Consider the following 22278-nt stretch of genomic DNA (forward strand, 5'->3'; position numbering starts at 1 on the left):
TCATGGGTGCCATAAATATCGTGCTCTTAGTTTCGGTTTTACTCGAGAGCCCGTGGGAGTAGTAGGCCTGGCTCATAATCCGTTTGTCTTTTTATTTTTCTCTTCAACCTGCAAAATGAGAAATGTTTTATCAAGCTGCCATTGTATTCCGATATGTGGTAATCTGCTTGCATTGGTAGTAGTTTTATCTGCACTTACACATCTTGGGTATTTATCTACTATAGCTATTTGTTTGTTTAATAAAAAATCAGTCATGGGGCTGCAAAAACCAATCTGTAGAGGTTTAGTACCTGATTGAAAAGTGAACTCAAAGCTGTCTTGCTGCTCACATGGCCGTGCACGGAAATAATCTGCACACAGCTGCAGTACGGGAGTAAAGCACTAAAGCGAGGAAACCCAGTCTGTCCTCAGTGTGGAACTGTTGTAAATGAAAAATGTTTTGGTTAGTGATGGCTTAGGCTTCTTTCACACTTCCGTCTTGAGACTGCCGTCATGATGGGTCGGCGCGACGCCTTGACGGACGTTGGGAAACAGATGTAATGTGACGGATGCATCGAATGTGGTAGGATTTGAAATTCAATGCATAAAATTCTGGAGAGGGAGACTTTTTCCCTGACTTGAATCCTTTTCAGGCATGCTCACAGTGGAAAAAACGGGACCCGTCGCTGGATTCCAGTGTGTGACGGTCAGCGACGGATCCTGCGTCCATAGGCTTCCATTATAGCCAACGACGGACAGCGCAGGACTCGTCGCTGAGCGATTTTTCGATGTGCAGAGCAAACGTTCCGATTAATGTTTTCTCTGCACGACGGACCGCTATTTTCCAACAGATCTAGTGCACGACGGATGAAACGGATGGCCATCCGTCGCTAATACAAGTCTATGGGAAAATGCCGAAAAATTTGCAGGATCCTGTTTTTTCAAAACTCGACGGATTTCGACGGGAGAGAAAATACGGAAGTGTGAAAGAAGCAATTGCTGTGGCTGCAGGCACAACCTGACTGGGGAGGGAGATGCTGCCACACACACCTCTCCTGCTTCTGACTGCATTTAACTCCACACTGTGTTTTTCCAAAGAATATATAAAATGCCTATCCATATAGCTAATCAGTCAGACATTTGTAATATCGCTGATCTGTCTTTGGAAATCTTAGCTCTGTTCCTAAAGCTGTACTTAAAGGGGTTGTGCAGTCACTCCGTGTGACCTCAGGCTTGTGAATCGTCCCAGCGCAGGCTCTGTGAAGGAGTCACCGGGAATGGCCGTCATGTATGATGTATGCAATATGCGTACTCGCATACATTGGGTGCGACCTCCACACTTGCCAGACCGTGTGCGCGCTGGGAGGACTCACAAGTCTGCAGACTTTTCATTTTTGACAGATAAGAGCAGCGCTGGGCGACACTGGAGAAAGCCGTGTTGGGAGTATGTTAATGCGCTCACTACGTTACTTGCGTGTACACAGTAACTGAACAAAAGTCAGTGGGAGTGTTTCTTTAAAAATGTACATTGTTGTTTTTTTTTTTTTTTCAAAGATGTGGTTATTTACTATAATTTTTTTTATTTCATGAAAATTTAAAGGGAACGTTCAGCAACCAAAAATGCGTTTTACCTGCAGATATAGGGTAATTCTGCAGGAAACCAACATGTAAATCCTGTGTACTTGGCTTAAGGTACCGTTACACTAAACGATTTACCAATGATCACGACCAGCGATATGGCCGTGATCGTTGGCAAGTCGTTGTGTGGTCGCTGGAGAGCTGTACCACCGAAAACGTCATCTTGTCCCTCCAAAAACGAGCCAACATACAGGGAGCCTCCCCCCCCCCCTAAAAAAGAAATTCACCAATTGCTAGTTTTTGTTAATTCTGCCTAACAAAAATCGGAATAAAAAGCGATAGTCATGTGCCCGAAAATGATACCAATAAAAACGTCAACTCGTCCTGCAAAAAACAAGACCTCGCATGACTCTGTGGAACAAAATATGGAAAAATTATAACTCTCAGAATGTGGTAACGCAAAAAATATTTTTTGCAATAAAGAGTCTTTTAGTGTGTGACAGCTGCCAAACAAAAACCCGCTATAAATGGTAAATCAAGCCCCCCATTATCACCGCTTTAAGTTGGGGAAAAATAATAAAATAAAAAATGTATTTATTTCCATTTTCCCATTAGGGCTAGGGTTGGGGCTAAAGTTGGGGTTGGGGCTAGAGTTAGAATTGGGGGTTTCCACTGTTTAGGCACATCAGGGGCTCTGCAAACGCAACATGACGTCCCATCTCAATCCATACAATTCTGCGTTGAAAAAGTAAAAAACGGCGCTCCTTCCCTTCCGAGCTCTGCTGTGCGCCCAAACAATGGGTTACCACCACATATTGGGTATCAGCGTACTCAGGACAAATTGGACAACAACTTTTGGGGTCCAATTTCTCCTGTTACCCATGGGAAAATTCAAAACAGGGGGCTAATAAATCATTTTTGTGGTTAAAAAAAAAATTTCTTGTTTTCACAGCTCTGCATTATAAACTTTAGTGACACACTTGGAGTTAAAAGTGATCACCACAATCTAGATAAGTTCCTTAGGGGGTCTAGTTTCCAATATGGGGTCACTTGTGGGGGTTTCTACTGTTTAGGTACATCAGGGGCTCTGCAAATGCAACATAACGCCCGCAGACCATTCCATCAAAGTCTGCATTCCAAAACGCCACTTCTTCCCTTCCGAGCTCTGCCATGCGCCCAAACAGTAGTTTTCTCCCACATACGGGGTATCAACGTACTCAGGACAAATTGTACAACAACTTTTGGGGTCAAATTTCTCCTGCTACCCTTGGAAAAATAAAACAAATTGGATCAGAAGTAAATTTTTTGTGAAAAATAAGTTAAATGTTCATTTTTTTTAAACATTCCAAAAATTCCTGTGAATCGCTTGAAGGGTTAATAAACTTCTTGAATGTTTTTTTTGAGCACCTTGAGGGGTGCAGTTTTTAGAATGGTGTCACACTTGGGTATTTTCTATATATAGACCCCTCAGTGACTTGTAAAAAATGGTGTTGTAAAAATGAGAATCGCTGGTCAACTTTTAACCCTTATAACTACCTAAAAAAAAATAATTTTGGTTCCAAAATTGTGCTGATGTAAAGTAGACATGTGGGAAATGTTACTTAAGTATTTTGTGTGACATATCTCTGTGATTTAAGGGCATGAAAATTTGGAAGTTGGAAAATTGCAAAATTTTCAAAAATCTTCGCCAAATTAGTGTTTTTCACAAACTCAAGCAATGTCAAGGAAATTTTACCTCTATCATGAAGTACAATATGTCACGAGAAAACAATGTCCGGATCACCGAGATCCGTTTAAGTGTTCCAGAGTTATAACCTCATACAGGGACAGTGGTCAGAATGGTAAAAATTGGCCTGGTCATTAACGTGCAAACCACCCTTGGGGGTAAAGGGGTTAAGCGCATCACGGCTTTGGAATCGTGAAGCTGTTAACAAACTCAAATACACGGAACCTATGCATAGCATGTCGTTTGTACATTGTGCATTCTTTTTGGCATTTTTTTTAGGTCATTTTCAGGCGGGTTCTAAGCGGAATTTTCCTAAAGTACCTGTCACGTGCACACGCCCTAAGAAAAAGGGGGTGTCCAAGGTAAAAAGTCTAGAGACTGCAGGCTAGTGTGGATAAGCCTATAAAGACTATTCAACTCGGTGTGGATTTTTGGCAAATGTAGAACATATGATTTGATGTTGGGCTTCATGGTTTATCATAAGAGTAGACTGAAAATTTTACTCTTAAATGTACGGTGTATGAAACTGGTGATAAAAATAGAGATTCCTAAAACAACTGCAGAGTAGAACTGAGAAATCCCATTTTTTTTAATTTTTCTATAATCATTTTCTATAGATCTGAGAAGTGTTTCCAAATGGATTCCAGGCAGACTTGGGCATTGTGCCTCACGTTTGCATGGAATAAAAGTGTTCCCACGCACCTCTCTGAATAAGTAGATGTAGAAAGGAGCTTTGTTCTTCAATTAATGCTCCTATAAACACAGGCTGTCTTGGCGTTACACACATTTCATTAATTAATTAATTCATTCATTAGACAGACAAGCAGCTGACGTGTTGCCGATTAGTGCCATGATAACATCATCTCTGCTGTCATAGGTTTAATATTCATCGTAAAGTTAGAAATGTATGCAGAAATTGCAAATAACATAGCTTTATTGAGAAAATATACCATCACTAGATGGTGGCCCGATTCTAACGCGTCGGGTATTCTAGAATATGTATGTAGTTTATTTATGAAGATTTCAGAATAATGCAATGAATACACGGGATTTGGCCGGCCGGGCGCTACCAATTAGCGAAGCGTGGTTCAATTCGCGGCCAGACTGCGTCTGTCGCTGATTGTTCGTGGCCGGCTGCTAACAATCAATCAGTGAAGCCAGGGCCTGCTCCAGGTTTTTGAGGGTCCCGGGCGAAAGACTCTCACAGCCCACGTAGTATATAGCACGGCCCACGTAGTATATAGCACAGCCCACGTAGTATATAGCATAGCCCACGTAGTATATAGCACAGCCCACGCAGTATATAGCACCATATGCCTGTTTAAAAAAAAAAAAAAAAAAAAAAAACTTAAAATAAAAAATAGTTATATACTTCTGGCAGCCCCCAGATCCAGCCCAGGCATTTAGCGATGCTCCTCGCGATGCTCCATTCCCAGTAATGCCTTGCGGCAATAACCCGTGATGATGTAGCGGTCTCGCGAGACCGCTACGTCATCCTGGATCATTGCCCCAATGCATTCTTGGGAGCGGGAAAGGCTGCCGCGGACACCGGAAGGTAAGAATATAATTTTTTTTTTTTTATTATTATTATTATTATTTTTAACATTATATGTTTTTACTATTGATGGTGCATAGGCAGCATCAATAGTAAAAAGTTGGTCACACTTACAGGGTTAATGGCAGCGTTAACGGACTGCGTTACACCGTGTTATGCCGCGGTGTAACGCAGTCTGTTTAACGGACTGCTAAAACGCTATGTGGGTGCTGACTGGAGGGGAGTATGGAGGGGCCAATTCGCGGCCGGACTGTGCCTGTCGCTGATTGGTCGCGGCCGGCTGGGCGCGACCAATTAGCGACACGTGATTTCCGTGACAGATAGAAGTGGACCTTAGACGATTATATATATATATATTTCATAGCCTGTTAATGTCTTCCTTATATCTTGTCTGTCTATAGGTCTCTGATTATTTAAAGTCTTTTTAACCAGAAACGTACTTTTAGATCTTTAGCTCGTCTTGACTGACAGCAAAGTTATCAAATCACCCAGTCCTGTTGCCAGCAAATGACATTATGTGCAACATAGATTAGGAAAGTATTGTGGGCAGGCGGTTGAGTAATGGGAATACCTGAGCCAGCTTTAGTGTGGTGTAGTCTTTGTCTTTTTGAAATTACCCTGTATCGTTGTTGTGTTTTTTTTTTTTTTTATTATTATTATTAACAGGATACTCTGATAAGATTCACCTTGACTTAACATGGAAAAAAAAACCCATAGAATTGTATCTATGTTACTGATTGTGTTTTTTTTTAATTTACTTGACACTCTGTGCATTTTAAAACTTCTTCCAATGGGTCATAGGTCAGGATTTTATTTTGTTTTTTTGCTCCTTACGCAAGCCAGCCCCCCGGGTTCAGCCTAACAGTTACAAAAAGTTGGGGGTTCCAGGTACCAGAAGAGTACCTGGACCCCATTCAATTGAATGGGGGTCCTGAACATCCAGCGTTTGGTACGCTGTCATGCAAACACAGCTTCTGATCGGCGGTGAAATAATTTCCAACCGGACAGAGAGCTGCGGTTCCTACGCTGTCAAGACAACGTGAGCGCTTAGCTATGATCGGAGGTATTAAGTTTACCTCCTGTCACTGGTGTCAGCGGATGGGACTACAACTCCCATCAGCCGACACCTGCTGCCACTAATAACAGCGAGAGCAGGAGCGGCGGATGGGATTATTCATCAGCTGCTCCTATGCTGTAAATAATTATAAAAAAAAAAAAACCTGCGTGGGTTTCCCTGTAGTTTTGATAACCAACCAGGCAAAACTCACAGCTGGGGGCTGCAACCCTCAGCTGTCAGCTTCAGCAAACCTGGTTATCAAGAATAGAGGGGTCCCCACACCGTATTTTTTAATTAGTTAAATACATAATTTAAAAAAACGGCATGGGGTCTCCCTCATTTTTGAAAACCAGTCTTGCTAAAGCAGACAGCTGGGGGCTGGTATTCTCAGGCTGGTAAGGGGCCATGGATATTGCTCCCCTCAGCCTAAAAATAGCAGCCCGCAGCTGCCCAGAAAAGGTGCATCTATAAGATGCGCCAATTCTGGCACTTTGCCTGACCCTTCCCACTTGCCCTGTAACAGCAAGTGGGGTTCATATTTATGGGGTTGATGTCACCTTTGTATTGTCAGGTGACATCAAGCCCATGGCTTAGTAATGGAGAGGCGTCTATAAGACACATATCCATTACTAATCCTATAGTTATGTGGTAAATAAAGGCATAACCAGAATAAAGTATTTTATTTGAAATAAAACAAAACACACTTCAATTTTTACTTAAAAACAACAAATAAAATTATACTCACCTAACGCCTAATTCCACTGAATCCCTCGTCTCCTGTAATAAAATCAAAATAAAAAAAACAATATCCTCACATCTCCGTCGTTCTGTCCCATGCCATAATCCATGTCTGGGGTATAAATCGTTTTCAACAAGGACAGAGCCAAGATGCGACCGTCCAGGTTGAGAACCACTGGTGACTGAACTGCTGCGAGCGCAGTATCGGTGACCGGCCGGCGGTGACGTCATTGTGGTTACCTCCGGTCACTGAGGCTGCATTGTAAGCCGAGCTGAACTGCCGTGACCTCGGTAAGATCCCTTCTAGCACCGTGAGGAAAACTCGGGATCCTTGAGATCCCAGCAATTGGGACATGAACGATTAGCGAATTAGCAAATTAAACCCCATTCTTGGGGTAGGAGATGCTTCTACTATGTAAACACATAATGCCTATTCTACTTTTCACAGTAGCAGGTGTTCAAAAAAACAAAACAAAATACACATTGGTAGTGCCCAGTTTTTGGATTGCTCTCTATAAAGTGAAGACTGCATGCTGTCCCTACACCAATCGCTTATATGCTCATCCATACACTTCTACAGTCATGGCCAAAAGTATTGACACCCCTGCAATTCTGTCAGATAATACTCAGTTTCTTCCTGAAAATGATTGCAAACACAAATTCTTTGGTATTATCTTCATTTAATTTGTCTTAAATGAAAAAACACATAAGAGCATGAAGCAAAAAGCAAAACATTGATCATTTCACACAAAACTCCAAAAATGGGCCAGACGAAAGTATTGGCACCCTCAGCCTAATACTTGGTTGTACAACCTTTAGCCAAAATAACTGCGACCAACTGCTTCCGGTAACAATCAATGAGTTTCTTACAATGCTCTGCTGGAATTTTAGACCATTTTTCTTTGGCAAACTGCTCCAGGTCCCTGATATTTGAAGGGTGCCTTCTCCAAACTGCCATTTTTAGATCTCTCCACAGGTGTTCTATGGCATTCAGGTCTGGACTCATTGCTGGCCGCCTTAGAAGTCTCCAGTGCTTTCTCTCAAACCAATTTTCCCTTCACCATGACAGCACCGCACGTGAGAGATGGCATCCACCCCCAGGAACAGGAAACCTGTAGCAGAGATATAAGAATGGGGCGGCCCCTCTCTCCTCAGTTTTGGTTTCCTGTTCCTGCAGGTGGACGCCTGTCGCAGAGCTCCTACCTCCGGAGGGATCCCCCTCTGATGATTCCGGTCCGGAGGCCGAGGTCCGCGGGGGGGCCAGCCATACTCGGCGGCATCGCGTGCGGTGCTGTCCGGTGAAGAGGCTGCTAGGTCCGCGCCTTCCTTCCCCCTCGCTGGACTCCCCGGAGACCGCTCTGTGCAGGAGGCTGGTCCGGGGATAAGGGGGCGTGTCCCTCACTGACGCTGGCGCTGAAGTGAAGGATGACGGCTTCCGGTCGCGCAGGAAGTGACGTCACACGCCGAAGGAGCCGGTGTGCTGGACACTTCCGGGTGGAAGCTGTTCCAGAGGCGCGCACACCGCTCTTTCTATATAATAGAAGCGGCAAGAGGAGTCGCTGGTCCTGCACTTCAAGCAAATGCCTGAAGATGACCAAACCAGCGATGGATCCAGAGACGCTGCTGATGCCTGCGCCCAGAATGTCTGAGGACACTCAAGCTGCCGCGGTATCTGGGGTCCTGGAGGGGTGAGTGCCTTTGTAAGGCAAACCACACACACTGATACCCTGTACACTATGTTTTTTTTAGGGAAAGAAAGCCACCTCCAAACAGAAAAATAGGGTCTCTCCACTATGTAAAGAAACACTCCCCAGGCTATACAGCAAGAAAATCTGCCAACCCTGTATTGATAAAACGGTTGCGGAGGAATCTTCTTCCTTATTACAATATATGAAATCAATTATACGGGAGGAAGTTAAATCTACGGTTAAGGAGCAGTTGAAACATCATACGGCAAAGGAAACCCGCCCTCCCCCAACAAGTGAGCAAGGGTCGGACCTAGATTCAGGGGATGAGCCGGGAGCCTTAACCCCCTCTGATGCCTCAGATTTAGACTCCTCAGACGAGGAGTATGGTCACCCTTATTTTCAGTCAGAAGATATTGGAAAGCTGCTCAAACTCGTCAGAACGACTATGGGAGTAGAGACCCTTAAGGAACCGTGGACAATCCAAGACACCATGTTTAGTAATTTGGAGGAGAAAAAGCGAAAAAATTTTCCCTTCCATGATAATATAGTCAATTTAATAAAACATGAGTGGAAAAAGCCTAATAAAAAGATGTCCATCCCTCAGGCTTTAAAACGCAAATACCCCTTTGATGAGGAGGTCTGTGAGAAGTGGGATAAGGCACCTAAGCTAGATGCAGCCATCGCAAGCACCTCTAAAGGGGTGGCGTTACCATTCGAGGACATGGGAGCCCTAAAAGACCCCCTCGACAAGAAAGCAGATGCTTTTCTAAAGTCGGCTTGGGAAACAGCGACATGGTCATTTAAACCCGGGGTGGCTGTCACTTGCACGGCACGGGCTATGGTCAAGTGGTTAGAGGAGTTAAGTGACCAAATCCAAAACAAATGCCCGAGAGAGAGACTTCTGGAAGCATTGCCCTCTCTACAGGGCGCCGCGAGGTTCCTGGCGGATGCCTCAACAGATTCTGTTAGGAGTGCCGCACGTGCATGTGCTTTATCCAATTCAGGACATAGAGCATTTTGGCTAAAAAATTGGTCAGCTGACTTTCAATCGAAGGTCAAACTCTGCGGGGTACCCTTTGAAGGGCAATACCTTTTTGGCAAGGCTCTGGACGAGATCCTTGAGAAGGCATCGGACAAGAAAAAGCGGTTTCCACCTCCTTCCTTTCCCAGGCGCCGATGGGAAACCTCTCGTTCGTCCTTTCGTGGATCTGGATATAGAGGGACCCGCGGCCGATCAGATGACAGGCCTAGTCGAGGCAGACCCTGGAGAGACCGAAGAGAAAAGGGATTTCTTTTCAACAAGCCTCCTCCCAAGCCTAATCCCAGACATCAATGACGCCAGCATTCCGGTGGGGGGAAGACTCCGGCGGTTTCTACACCACTGGGCAGCACTCCCGGCTTCTCAATGGGTAACCAACTTATTGTCAGAGGGTCTAAGACTCAAGTTCTCCAGCCTCCCACCAAATCGTGTAAAAATGACCCAAGTGGCGGGAAAAATCAGGCCACACTAGAGAGAAATTCATCTCCTCATGGAAAAGGAGGTGTTAGTAAAAGTACCTCATCAAGAGATGGGGAAAGGATTCTACAGCACCTTATTTCTAACGCCAAAACCGGACGGCTCGCTGAGAGTAATATTCAACCTAAAGGCCCTAAACCATTATATTCAAATAGACAAATTCAAAATAGAGACCTTAAGAACCGCAGTCAAAGTACTCGACCCAAACTGTTACATGGCAGTGATCGATCTCACAGATGCTTACTACCATGTGCCAATCGCTGTCCAACACCAACAATATCTGAGATTAGTGGTAAACCTTGCAAAAACCCCCGTCCATCTACAGTATCAGTGTCTTCCCTTTGGGGTAGCCATAGCGCCCCGTATATTCACAAAAATTATTTCCAAAGTGGCATCTTTCATCAGGAAAGAAGACATAATGTTGGTACCATATTTGGACGATTTTTTGGTAATAGAAACAACAAAGAAAATTGCGAGAAAGCGGTCGCAAGAGTACTGGAGGTACTGACCAGATTAGGATGGATGATAAACCTGAAAAAATCAAGACTTATCCCAACACAGACTCAAGAATTCCTCGGAATCTTATTAGATTCAGTCAAGCAGGAGTGTGTCCTCCCACAGAGGAAAATTCATTCTATTCAACAGAAAATACAATTGTTCCAGCTACAACGGACTATCTCTCTAAGGAATGCAATGTCGCTCTTAGGAGTCCTAACGGCAACAATTCCAGCAACACGGTGGGCACAAAGCCACACATGTTACAATGGCAGATACTAGCCGAACAATAGAGGAATCCATACAATCTAAATCGGAAGATTCATCTTATCTCCAAGGGTTCAGAACTCACTAGAATGGTGGCTGAAAACAGAAAATTTAAGCAACGCTGGTCAGTACAGGATCCAGTAGTCGTTACTACCGATGCGAGTCCATGGGGATGGGGAGCACACTTAGAGGATCAGGTCCTACAGGGTCAATGGGGGGGCCCAATGATAACAGCGTCCTCCAATCTAAAGGAATTGTCTGCGGTAAGGCTAGCACTTCTTCATATAGGGGAAAGGATTCGAAGAAGACATGTTGTGGTGTTGTCAGACAACAACACAACGATAGCCTATATAAATCGCCAAGGGGGCACAAGGTCACCATCCCTTATGGCAGAAGCCAAAGAACTTTTTATATGGGCCGAAAACAATCTTCTTTCACTAACCGGAACATACTTAAAAGGGTCAGAGAATCAGGTAGCCGACTTCTTAAGCCGTCACACGTTACATCAAGGGGAGTGGTCCCTGAACCAGCGAGTGTTTGGGAAAATATGTGCCAGCTGGGGCGTTCCAGAGATAGACTTGTTCGCCACAAAAGGAAATCGGAAGGTGAAGAAGTTCTATTCTCTGAACCCAAGAGAACACCCGGAGGGGGTAGACGCGTTTCTATATCGGTGGAACTTCCATCTAGCATACGCATTTCCCCCAATACCCTTAATCCCGACAGTCCTCAGAAAAATTCGGGAAGACAAGGCACGAGTGATCCTCATAGCTCCCTTTTGGCCGAAAAGGGCATGGTTCACTCAGATGCATGTCTATCTCGGACCCGTGGATCTTTCCGGATGCCCCGGATCTCCTACACCAGGGACCAGTTCAACATCCCCAAGTACACAGGCTACATCTCACCGCCTGGAACTTGAGAGGGGACTTCTGTTAGCAAAAGGATTCTCAAACCCTTAGGTGACCACATTGCTCGCCAGCAGGAAAAAAGTCACCTTAGAGAAATACCAAAAAATCTGACAAAAGTTCCTAGATTTCTCGGGGCGGCAATTGTCCGAAATGAGTCAGCAAGTCCCGGTAAAAGAAATTCTTGAATTTCTCCAAAAAGGGTTGGGAAGGGGTCTGTCTACTAGCACCTTAAAAGTGCAAGTCTCCGCCCCGGGTGCGCTGTTTGATCATAAACTTGCTGACCACCCTTAGGTCTATAGGTTCATCCGAGCCTCTTTTACATCCAGACCCTCAAAATTATTACCTAAGGTGGCTCCCTGGGATTTAAATTTAGTTTTAAATGCTCTAACAGTTTCCCCTTTTGAGCCTCTTGATTCTATATCAATAAAATCCTTGACCCTAAAAACGGTCCTCCTGGTTGCCTTAACTTCAGCCCGTCGTACCTGTGAGCTACAAGCTATGTCGGTGAACCCTCCTTACACTACCTTCCATGATGACAGTGGTTATCAAAACCGACCCGGCCTTCCTTCCGAAGGTCAACTCAAAATTTCATAGAGACCAGGAAATTATTCTGCCCTCATTCTGTCCCCAACCAAAATCCCAGGGAGAGCAAACCTTCCATTGTCTCGATGTCAGACGATGCCTGCTTCAATACATAGAAGCCACAAAATCTTGGCGTCAGTCATCAGCCCCTTTTGTCACCTTCCAGGGGACAAACAGGGGAAAAAAGGCCTCAAAGGCAACTATTGCACGGTGGTTACGTACGGCTATCTCACTTTCATATTCCTCTTCTGCTCAAGTTCCCCCACAGGGTGTTACGGCCCACTCCACGCGTGCTATTGCCACATCCTGGGCGGAAAGGGCAAGCGCCTCGGTGGAACAGATTTGTAGAGCGGCAGTATGGTCCTCGCCCTCTACCTTCTTCCGACATTATAGGCTAGACTTAGGTCTATCATACTTGTCTTTTGGGAGAAAGGTGTTATCTGCTGTTGTCCCACCCTAGGAGTCTTCTATTTCTTCCTCTCACGTGCGGTGCTGTCATGGTGAAGGGAAAAAATGATAATTACTTACGGGTAATTTGATTTTCCAGAACCATGACAGCACCGCATTAATTCCCGCCCTATCTTGGTGATGGTTGTGTGACTCACGAAAAAAAAAAAAAAGATACATAAGTAAATATGTATGTAAGGAGATGTGTATAGATAGAAACTAACGAAAGGTTGTACAATGTAAATATGACACATAACTGTGTACTAACAAAGCGGTCATCTTCCATACTCTGAAACAAACTGAGGAGAGAGGGGCCGCCTCATTCTTATATCTCTTCTACAGGTTTCCTATTCCTGGGAGCGGATGCCATCTCTCACGTGCGGTGCTGTCATGGTTCTGGAAAATCAAATTACCTGTAAGTAATTATCATTTTTATAGTGCTTTTTGAAGTGTGTTTTGGGTCATTGTCCTGCTGGAAGACTCGTGACCTCTGAGGGAGACCCAGCTTTCTCACACTGGGCCCTACTTCATAATACCATGCACACGGTCAAGCAGTCCAGTGCCAGAGGCAGCAAAGCAACCCCAAAACATCAGGGAACCTCCGCCATGTTTGACTGTAGGGACTGTGTTCTTTTTTTTGAATGCCTCTTTTTTTTCTACTGTAAACTCTATGTTGATGCTTTTGCCCAAAAAGCTCTACTTTTGACTCCTCTGACCAGAGAACATTCTTCTAAAACGTTTTAGGCTTTTTCAGGTAAGTTTTGGCAAACTCCAGCCTGGCTTTTTTTATGTCTCTGGGTAAGAAGTGGGGTCTTCCCGGTTCTCCTACCATACAGTCCCTTTTCATTCAGACACCGACGGATAGTACGGGTTGACACTGTTGTACCCTCGGACTGCAGCTTGAACTTGTTTGGATGTTAGTCGAGGTTCTTTATCCAACATCCGCACAATCTTGCGTTGAAATCTCTTGTCAATTTTTCTTTTCCGTCCACATCTAGGGAGGTTAGCCACAGTGCCATGGGCTTTAAACTTCTTGATGACACTGCGCACGGTAGACACAGGAACATTCTGGTCTTTGGAGATGGACTTGTAGCCTTGAGATTGCTCATGCTTCCTCACAATTTGGTTTCTCAAGTCCTCAGACAGTTCTTTGGTCTTCTTTCTTTTCTCCATGCTCAATGTAGTACACACAAGGGCACAGAACAGCGGTTGAGTCAACTTTAATCCATGTCAACTGGCTGGAAGTGTGATTTAGTTATTGCCAACACCTGTTAGGTGCCACAGGTAAGTTACAGGTGCTGTTAATTACACAAATTAGAGAAGCATCACATGATTTTTCGAAGGGTGCCAATACTTAGTAACTGCGCTTAGTAACCCGATGTTTACCCTGGTTACCGGCATCGTTGGTCGCTGGAGAGCTGTCTGTGTGACAGCTCTCCAGCGACCAAACAGCGACGCTGCAGCGATCCGGATCGTTGTCGGTATCGCTGCAGCGTCGCTTAGTGTGACGGTACCTTAAGGGTGCAGCTAGTGTCATAAACTTGTCAGAGATGTTTTCAACCACTAGAATATGGATTTTAATGTTGTAACCAATATGAATACAGCTTGAAGATTACGGTATATTGATTTTTTTTTTTGTTGTTGTTGTACCTATCCTTTTCTTATTTAGCAACATATAATGGCCGACTGTCTGCTTTATTGTTATTATTTATTTATATAGCACCATTAATTCCATGGTGCTGTACATGAGAAAGGGGTTAAATACAGAGTTATAGATATCGTTTACAGTGACAGACTGGTACAGAGGGGAGAGGACCCTGTCCTTGCGGACTTACATTCTATGGGATAGTGGGGAAGAGGCAGAAGGTAGGGGCCAGGCGGCGGCTCTGGTGATGGCGAGGCGGCAGAATGGTTATTGCAGGCTGTAGGCTTTCTTGAAGAGATGGGTTTTCAGGTTCCATCTGAAGGAGCCAAGGGTGGTGGATAGTCGAACGTGTTGAGGCATGGAATTCCAGAGGATGGGGGATATTCGGGAGAAATCTTGGAGGCGGTTGTGTGAGGAACGAATAAATGTGGAGGAGAGTAGGAGGTCTTGGGAGGATCGAAGATTACGTGAGGGAAGATATTGCGAGATTAGTTCAGAGATATAGGGAGGGGACAGGTTGTGGATGGCTTTGTAGATCAGTGTTAGTAGTTTGAACTGGATTTGTTGGGGAATTGGGAGCCAGTGGGGGGATTTGCAGAGGGGAGAAGCAGGCGAGTAGCGAGGAGAGAGGTGGATTAGCCGGGCAGCAGAGTTGAGGACAAACTGGAGTGGTGCAAGAGAGTTAGTGGGGAGGCCACAGAGGAGGGTGTTGCAGTAGTCGGGGAGGGAGATGATGAGGGCATGCACAAGAGTTTTGGTAGATTGTGCGCTGAGGAAGGAACGGATTCTGGCAATATTTTTAAGTTGGAGGTGGCAAGAGTTTGGACGTGCGGTTTGAAGGACAGGGCAGAGTCGAGAGTTACCCCGAGGCAGTGGATTTCAGGTGCGGGAGAGAGCGTGATGCCGTTTACCATAATAGATAGGTCAGATAGGGGGGATACGTGAGATGGGGGAAAGTTGATGAGTTCGGTTTTGTCTACGTTGAGTTTTAGGAAGCGAGAGGTGAAGGAGGAGGATATGGCTGACACACTTCGGGATTCTGGACAGCAGAGAGGTGACATCTGGGCCAGAGAGGTAGATCTGAGTGTCGTCCGCATGCAGGTGGTACTGGAAGCCGTGGGACTTTGAGTCGCCCTAGGCCAAGAGTAACGATGGAAAAAAGTAGAGGCCCTAGGACAGAGCCTTGAGGGACTCCAACAGAGAGAGGGCGGGATGAGACGGTGGTGTGGGAGTGGGAAACGCTAAATGTGCAGTCGGAAAGGTATGAGGCAATCCAGGACAGGACAAGGTCTTTGATGCCTAGGGAAGAAAGAATCTGTAGCAGTAGGCAGTGATCGACTGTCGAAAGCAGAGGACAGGTCAAGAAGGAGGAGGATGGAGAACTGTCTGTTAGCTTTGGCTGTGAGTAAGTCATTAGTAATTTTTGTCAGGGCAGTTTCGGTGGAGTGGTGGGGGCGGAAGCCAGATTGGAGGTTGTCAAGGAGAGAGTTAGATGAGAGGTGGGAGGAAATTTGAGCATGGACATGCTGCTCATGGAGTTTTGAAGCAAATGGGAGCAGTGATATGGGGCAGTAACTGGGCATAGCAGTTGGGTCAAGGTTAGTTTTTTTGAGGATGGGTGTGATGGTGGCATGTTTGAAGGCCGAGGGGAAGGTACCAGAAGATAGCGATAGGTTGAAGAGATGGGTTAGGGCTGGAATGAGCATGTTAGTGAGGTTGGGGAGCAGATGGGAGGGGATGGGGTGAAGTGCACAGGTGGCGAGGTGCGATTTGGAAAAGAGGCGAGTAAGCTCTCCTTCAGTGATGTTGGAGAGGGAGGTTATTAGGGAAGGGCAGAGGTCTGGTATATGGAGTGGTTGGGGTGGTGGAACAGTTAGGGTTTGCCTTGTTTGGTCGATCTTGTTTTTGAAGAAGGTGGCAAAGTCCTCTGAAGAGATGAGGGGAGTTGGAGGTGGCAGTGGTGGGCGGAGGAGGGAGGTAAATGTGCTGAATAGTTGTTTTGGGTTGTAGGATAGTGAAGATACAAGGTTAGTGAAATAGGTCTGTTTAGCGGAGGTGAGGGCTAATTTGAAGTCAATTGTAGCTTGTTTGAAAGCCATGAAGTCGTCTGGCAGGCGTGTTTTCTTCCAACGCCGCTCCGCAACCCTGGATGCTTGTCGAAGTTTTTCTGTGAGCTTATGCCAAGGCTGCCTATTGGTTTGTCGCACTGTGCCATGCATGAGAGGGGTGACTGAGTCTATGGCTGATGTGAGAGTGGAGTTATAGAACGCGGTGGCGCTGTCCGTGTCGTGGAGTGAAGATATGGAGGACAGGGGTAGGAGAGAGTCTGAGAGTCTGTGAATGTCTAGATGTGCGAGGTTTCTGCGAGGATGTAGTAATGGTTGGACATGGGGGTGCAGGTGAGGAGGACAAGGATGAGAAGGTGAGTAGATGGTGGTCAGATAGGGGGAAGGGAGAGGTTGTGAGATTAGATAAGGAACAGAGGCGGGTGAAGATGAGGTCTAGCGTATGTCAGTCTGCTCTTCTAATCTACATGTCTCATACTGGTAATGTCCCCTTTCATTTATAATAAGCTCTGGAGGTATATTCTTTAGGAAATCTATGTCCCACCCATAGCTTGTAGCAGCTCCTTTACATATTAACTAAAAATGTGGGTTTCTCTGGCATAGGAGAAGGGATCGCACATATCAATATATTATTTTTTTTTCAACTTTCTGTTGACCTGCATGCTCAGGAGGGTTGATCCTGACAGAATCCCTTTACCATGGTGACATGTTGTGTTCTCTGTTACCAGCTTGATGAGCAGCCTCGAGCCTCTTTCAGGTAGCATAAGAAAAGCAGATCTTGGCATGTAAATAACAACATCCCCGGCCTGATCGTGTGCCTTCAGACTGGAGCTAACACCATCTTAGATCCCTGTGACATCGTTGGTTCATTGTGAAACCCGGGGCTGGGCCTAGACTTGTGGCTCTACCTCAGATATTACAATGCCCATACATTGAAGCCATCAGGCCTTACAACAGGATGCCGTCACTTGTCTTTTTCATCTTTTGCAATCATGTCTAGTTACAGAATCTTGCTGTCTCCACTTGCCCAGAATAGAAGAAACCCTTTGGGGACATGTAAGAATGTAGAAATGTCAGTTTATCACTATTTGGTGTACTGCTCCTATGATGCAACATGTGGGACCTGTGCTCAATTCTCTCGGTAACCTGATGATTTGCTGCGTTATGTAATAGTGTCATCATTTTCGCTGATGGGACGAGCATTTCTACTCTGCAGCGTGGTCTGTAGTGATATTCCACATCTACATGAAGATGATGGAGAAATGTGGTGAGCCCCCCACTGCAGTGTGTGTGTATGTATATTATAGTTTTCTACGTGGATGGTTTCCATTTTCAGGGAAGTGGCTAGTGAGGTTGTGACTTGGTTGCCCTGTGCAGTTCATTCATGAAGAATATTGCTAGCCAGATTTCGATGTTCCTGTTATTCTATTTGACCTATTTTATGTTTGTAGATGTGGCTGACCTGTTCATTTCTCAGTCTGTGAAGGCAGATGTAGATCTGTCTGCTCAGGAACTGACTGTAAAGTCAGTAGGTGGAGAAGCTCTGCAGGGAAAAAGGCATGCATATGAGTAAGTGAGCCTGCAGCCGTTCACCCCAGACATCCATCTCTTCACGCTTTTTTCTTCTGCAGATAGAGGATGAAGAGAAGGGCATCTGAAAGGGATTCTGGGGAGACCTCTGCCAGATCCAAGGCACTTTGCAGCAGTATCTCTGGAAGTAATGCCAAGAGGGCTGGGCCATTCATCCTGGGTGAGTACCAATGACTTTGGGTTTTAGAGCTTTCATGTATTTGGATGTATTTTGCAATCCAAGTAGTGTGATGATTCATGAATGGTTTTGAGTGTATAGCATTTTACTAAATACTAAAGATTTAATGTATAGTCAGAAGCAAAAGTTTTCTCACTGACAGGCTTTCATAAAGTTTTCTGCTTCAGTGTTTTTAGATCTTTTAGTCAGAAGTTTCTATGGTTACAGAACTACAATTATGAACTTTTCATGCATTTTAACAAGCTGACAGATACATCAATTTTATGTATAGACTCAATATTGACAGTGCTGACTCTTATTTTTCAAGTCTTGTGAAATTCACTCTGGCAGCTGGGTATCAGCTTCTGGGCCAAGTCCTGACTGACGTCTCATTCTGGTCTAATCGGTGCTTAACCCTGCTGTACTGTTCGGTCAAAAATGACCGTTTTTGAACTTTGATATTTTTTAAACAATTCATTATGCGGTTCTGAAACTTGTGGTTACTTCTATTTTCCTAATTTGAGGGGTTCTTTCTAAGGGTCCTTTTTTTTTTTTCTGGTTTAGTTTTTGCGCCACATTTTTTTTTTTTTTACACTTGTACTGTTCCCGGTCAAAAATGACCGAATAGCATTTTTAGCTAATTTCAGCCATTTTTTGAGTAAAACAAATGTTATAATTTCTTTTGAGGCTATTTATTGCATCTACTATTGTTTATGAAGTAAATAGTTGCTTTAGGTGCAGATTTACACATGCAAACCATAAAATTAGCTAAAATGCTATTCAGTCATTTTTGACCGGGAACTGTACAACTGTAAAAAAAACCAAACAAACCATATTGGCTTTCAGTACAGTTCTGTGCAAACAAGCCTGAGCTTCCACAAGGTACTCTCAGCAAAAGAGGTGTACATAGTTCCATGTTTTATTTCACTCAAGACACAACAGTGGTTTCTTATGTTCCAAAAAAAAAATAAACCAGTGATACTTATGAGTACAATGCACAATGATGATGCAATAAGCAATCGAGAAGATAGAAAGCCAGACATAATGGACTAGGCAGACATGTGTATTATTGTTGTCCTGAATGTAAACAATAGAATTATGTAAAGATTTTCTGAAGAAAAATTTTTTTTAATTATTTTTACTATTTTTTTTCAAAATGTTTGCACGCAGTTAAATTTTATACTATAGTTAATTTTAGTTATAGTTGTTGTAGTAGTTGTTGTTTTAGTTAGTTAAGCTCAAATTTGTAATTTATGTGCAGAATTCAATAAGCCCTTGTAACCTTTATAGGCACAAAATAAATAAAATTGAGGTTTTTACGTATTTTTATTTTTTATAATGACCAACCATGCTCACATACAGTATAATAATGCAACAGGTATTCAAACACATTTTTTAAGTAGCTAAAACAGCATTTTATTAGGTCCGGTCAAAAATGACCGGACAGTACAAGTGTATAGTGGAAACGAACAGAACAGCAGGGTTAAGTGAGGCTTTGTTTCCACACCCGCTTATTAAGGATTGACCAGAGGTTCTCAAATGGATTGAGAACTAGGGAGTTTCCAGGTCATGGATCCAACATGTCAATAGTTTGTTCACCAAGGTTTTTAGTTCTCACTTCTGTCGTGTTTGTCACAAGTGCCCTATCTTGCTGGATAAAGCATTGTTCACCACCATGTTGCTCTTGGAGGATGTTTAGATACCACTCTTAATTTATTGCCTCATTAGTTCTTCTACAATCAGTATTTTTCCTTTCAGTGTGTTCCTTCAGCACACTCACAGGCAGCGAATATGTCCCTTACTGTTTTGTTTTTTTGTCTGACCTCAGGAATTCTTAACAGAAACATTAAGAAAAAAAAATACTGTTGTTAATATACCATTAAAGCATAAAGAGAAGACCATATACTTGAAGTATATGGAAAATAAAGAAAATCCATCACATAAACATCACAGTAAATTCATTTATAGATCAAGGTGGTCTTGTGTAGAGATTTTTTTCAATAAGTTATGAATATATTGAGCTTTATTTTATCCATCCCCTTTTATTTACTTTAATTTTATGTATATTAAGGTCCACGATTGGGCAACTCTCCTGTGCCCAGTATTGTGCAGTGCTTGGCACGGAAGGATGGCACAGATGATTTCTATCAGCTTAAGGTGAGTGCTTATTCCACTTTTGTTGGTACTTCTGCCCACCTTCTGAAATATCAAACTGATTGCTTGTGGTTGCTTCCTGTTGCTCATACTTCACCCAGGGGTGGACGCAGACAGCTTGGGGCCCCTGTGCAGGAAATGTGTCTGGGCCCCACTCCTTTTAAGGTGACAAAGCTAAGGGACTGTGCTATACATAAGTGAGTACACTTTATACTAAGGGACTGTGTTAGACATAATAATTGATGATAATGTCTTCCTCCACCACCCCCTGTTCTTAAACCCATTATTGCCCTCTCCCCCACCCCCATGATTGCTCTCTTCACCACCTCCATTATTGCTTTCTCCCCCACCACACCATATCATTGCCCATTCCACCACCTCTATCATTGCCTCCTCCCCACCTCTATCATTGCCTCCTCCCCACCACCCCCATCATTGTCCTTTCCACTACCACCATCATTTCCTCCTGCCCCAATCATTGCCCTCTCCATTAACCAACCCAATCATTGCCTTCGGCCCCACACACACACACACACACACACACACACACACACACACCCACCCACCCACCCACACCCACACACACACCCACACACACACCACGATTCACCTCTCTGCACACACGCCTCACCTCTGCATGCGGTATCCTGAAGCCGCACCATCACTGGCAGCTTCCTGTCTCACACAGCCGCAGCACTGAATGATGTAATTCATCCGCTGCTGTGTGACAGTTATAGCATGGGCAGGAAGCAGGATGGATCCATTCATTGCAGCTCTGTTCCACTGCCTTCTTCTCTTGCAGGCAGCGGAGCTGCAATCCCAAATGATGGCAATCTGTCCAGGGGCCCCCTGGAGCCGGATAAACTGGCAAGTTTGCCCTCATTATTAGCCACCCTGCAGGAAGGGCCGGTTTTAGGCAAAATGGGGCCCTAGGCAAGGTTTAAAATGGGGCCTCAAATGCTAACATATTGCACATCACACAGAAGCATGTTGAGTGTATTTACATTCCCTGAGTTCAGGCCGCTAAAGGAGTGTGATTGACAATATTGAAATCGTTCAGCGCTTGTTTCCCGGCCTCTTTCCACCATTTGAGAATGCATGATGGGAACAGGATGATCACTAATAGATCAATAACAGATCACCATACAGTATCATGTTACCAGCAGCACATCTACAGTTTAAACCGGCGATGTTCTGCTGAGAACAATGATTTCTGTTCCGGCATAAACAATCCAATCACTCGATGAATATGCAGCATTTTACTTGTTTAGCATAATACACCTCATAGTCCTCAGTATATTATAATGTGCACACCGCATAGTCCTCCATATAATATAATGTGCCCTATAGTCCTCCATATAGTATAATACACTCCTCATAGTCCTCCATATATTAAAATACACTGCCCAGGTGTGTCTTCAAGAAAATGGCGCCGGAAAGCGCAGACTGCGCAGGCGCCGATTCCGGCAGCAGGAGGACGAAGAAAATGGGCGGAAAGGAATAGCGTAAGTAACAAATTGCTGTGGCATGAAGCTGTGGCGCTTCATGCCACAGCAATTTGTTACTTGCGCCACCTGATTCCTTTCCGCCGCCATTTTCTTGGTCCTGCTGCCGGAATGCAGTGTCTTCAAGAAAATGGCTCCGGAAAGCGCGGACTGCGCTGGCGCCGATTCCGCCAGCAGGAGGCTATGGCACTTCATGCCACAGCTATTTGTTACTTACGCCACCTGATACGGGGCATATACTATGGAGCATCTTATGGAGCAGCGTATGGGGCATATGGATGGGAGCAGCACATGACAGAACGGTGGCACAGGATGGGAGCAGCACATGACAGAACGGGGGCGCAGGATGGGAGCAGCACATGACAGAACGGGGGCGCAGGATGGGAGCAGCACATGACAGAACGGGGGCGCAGGATGGGAGCAGCACATGACAGAATAGGGCAGCACATGACAGAACGGGGGCGCAGGATGGGAGCAGCACATAACAGGATGGGGGCGCAGGATGGGAGCAGCAAATGACAGAATGGAGGCGCAGGATGGGAGCAGCACATGACAGAATGGGGGCGCAGGATGGAGCAGCACATGCCAGAATCGGGGCGCAGGATGGGTGCAGCACATGACAGGATGG

At 44.8% G+C, this 22278-nt stretch overlaps 1 protein-coding gene across 1 annotated transcript in view; it reads left to right on the forward strand.

Annotated features, from left to right (window-relative positions):
* Positions 1–22278, forward strand: part of STK40 (serine/threonine kinase 40) — a 59332-nt gene that overhangs the window by 7913 nt on the left and 29141 nt on the right. Inside the window, exons 2-3 of the mRNA XM_069756881.1 lie at positions 17876–17994; positions 20063–20148. Coding sequence (XP_069612982.1) covers positions 17883–17994; positions 20063–20148 — 198 coding nt within the window. The 5' untranslated portion in view covers positions 17876–17882. The remainder of the gene's footprint in view (positions 1–17875; positions 17995–20062; positions 20149–22278) is intronic.

The sequence above is a fragment of the Ranitomeya imitator genome, chromosome 3 (genome assembly GCF_032444005.1).
Source record: "Ranitomeya imitator isolate aRanImi1 chromosome 3, aRanImi1.pri, whole genome shotgun sequence".
Taxonomy (NCBI): Eukaryota; Metazoa; Chordata; class Amphibia; order Anura; family Dendrobatidae; genus Ranitomeya; species Ranitomeya imitator.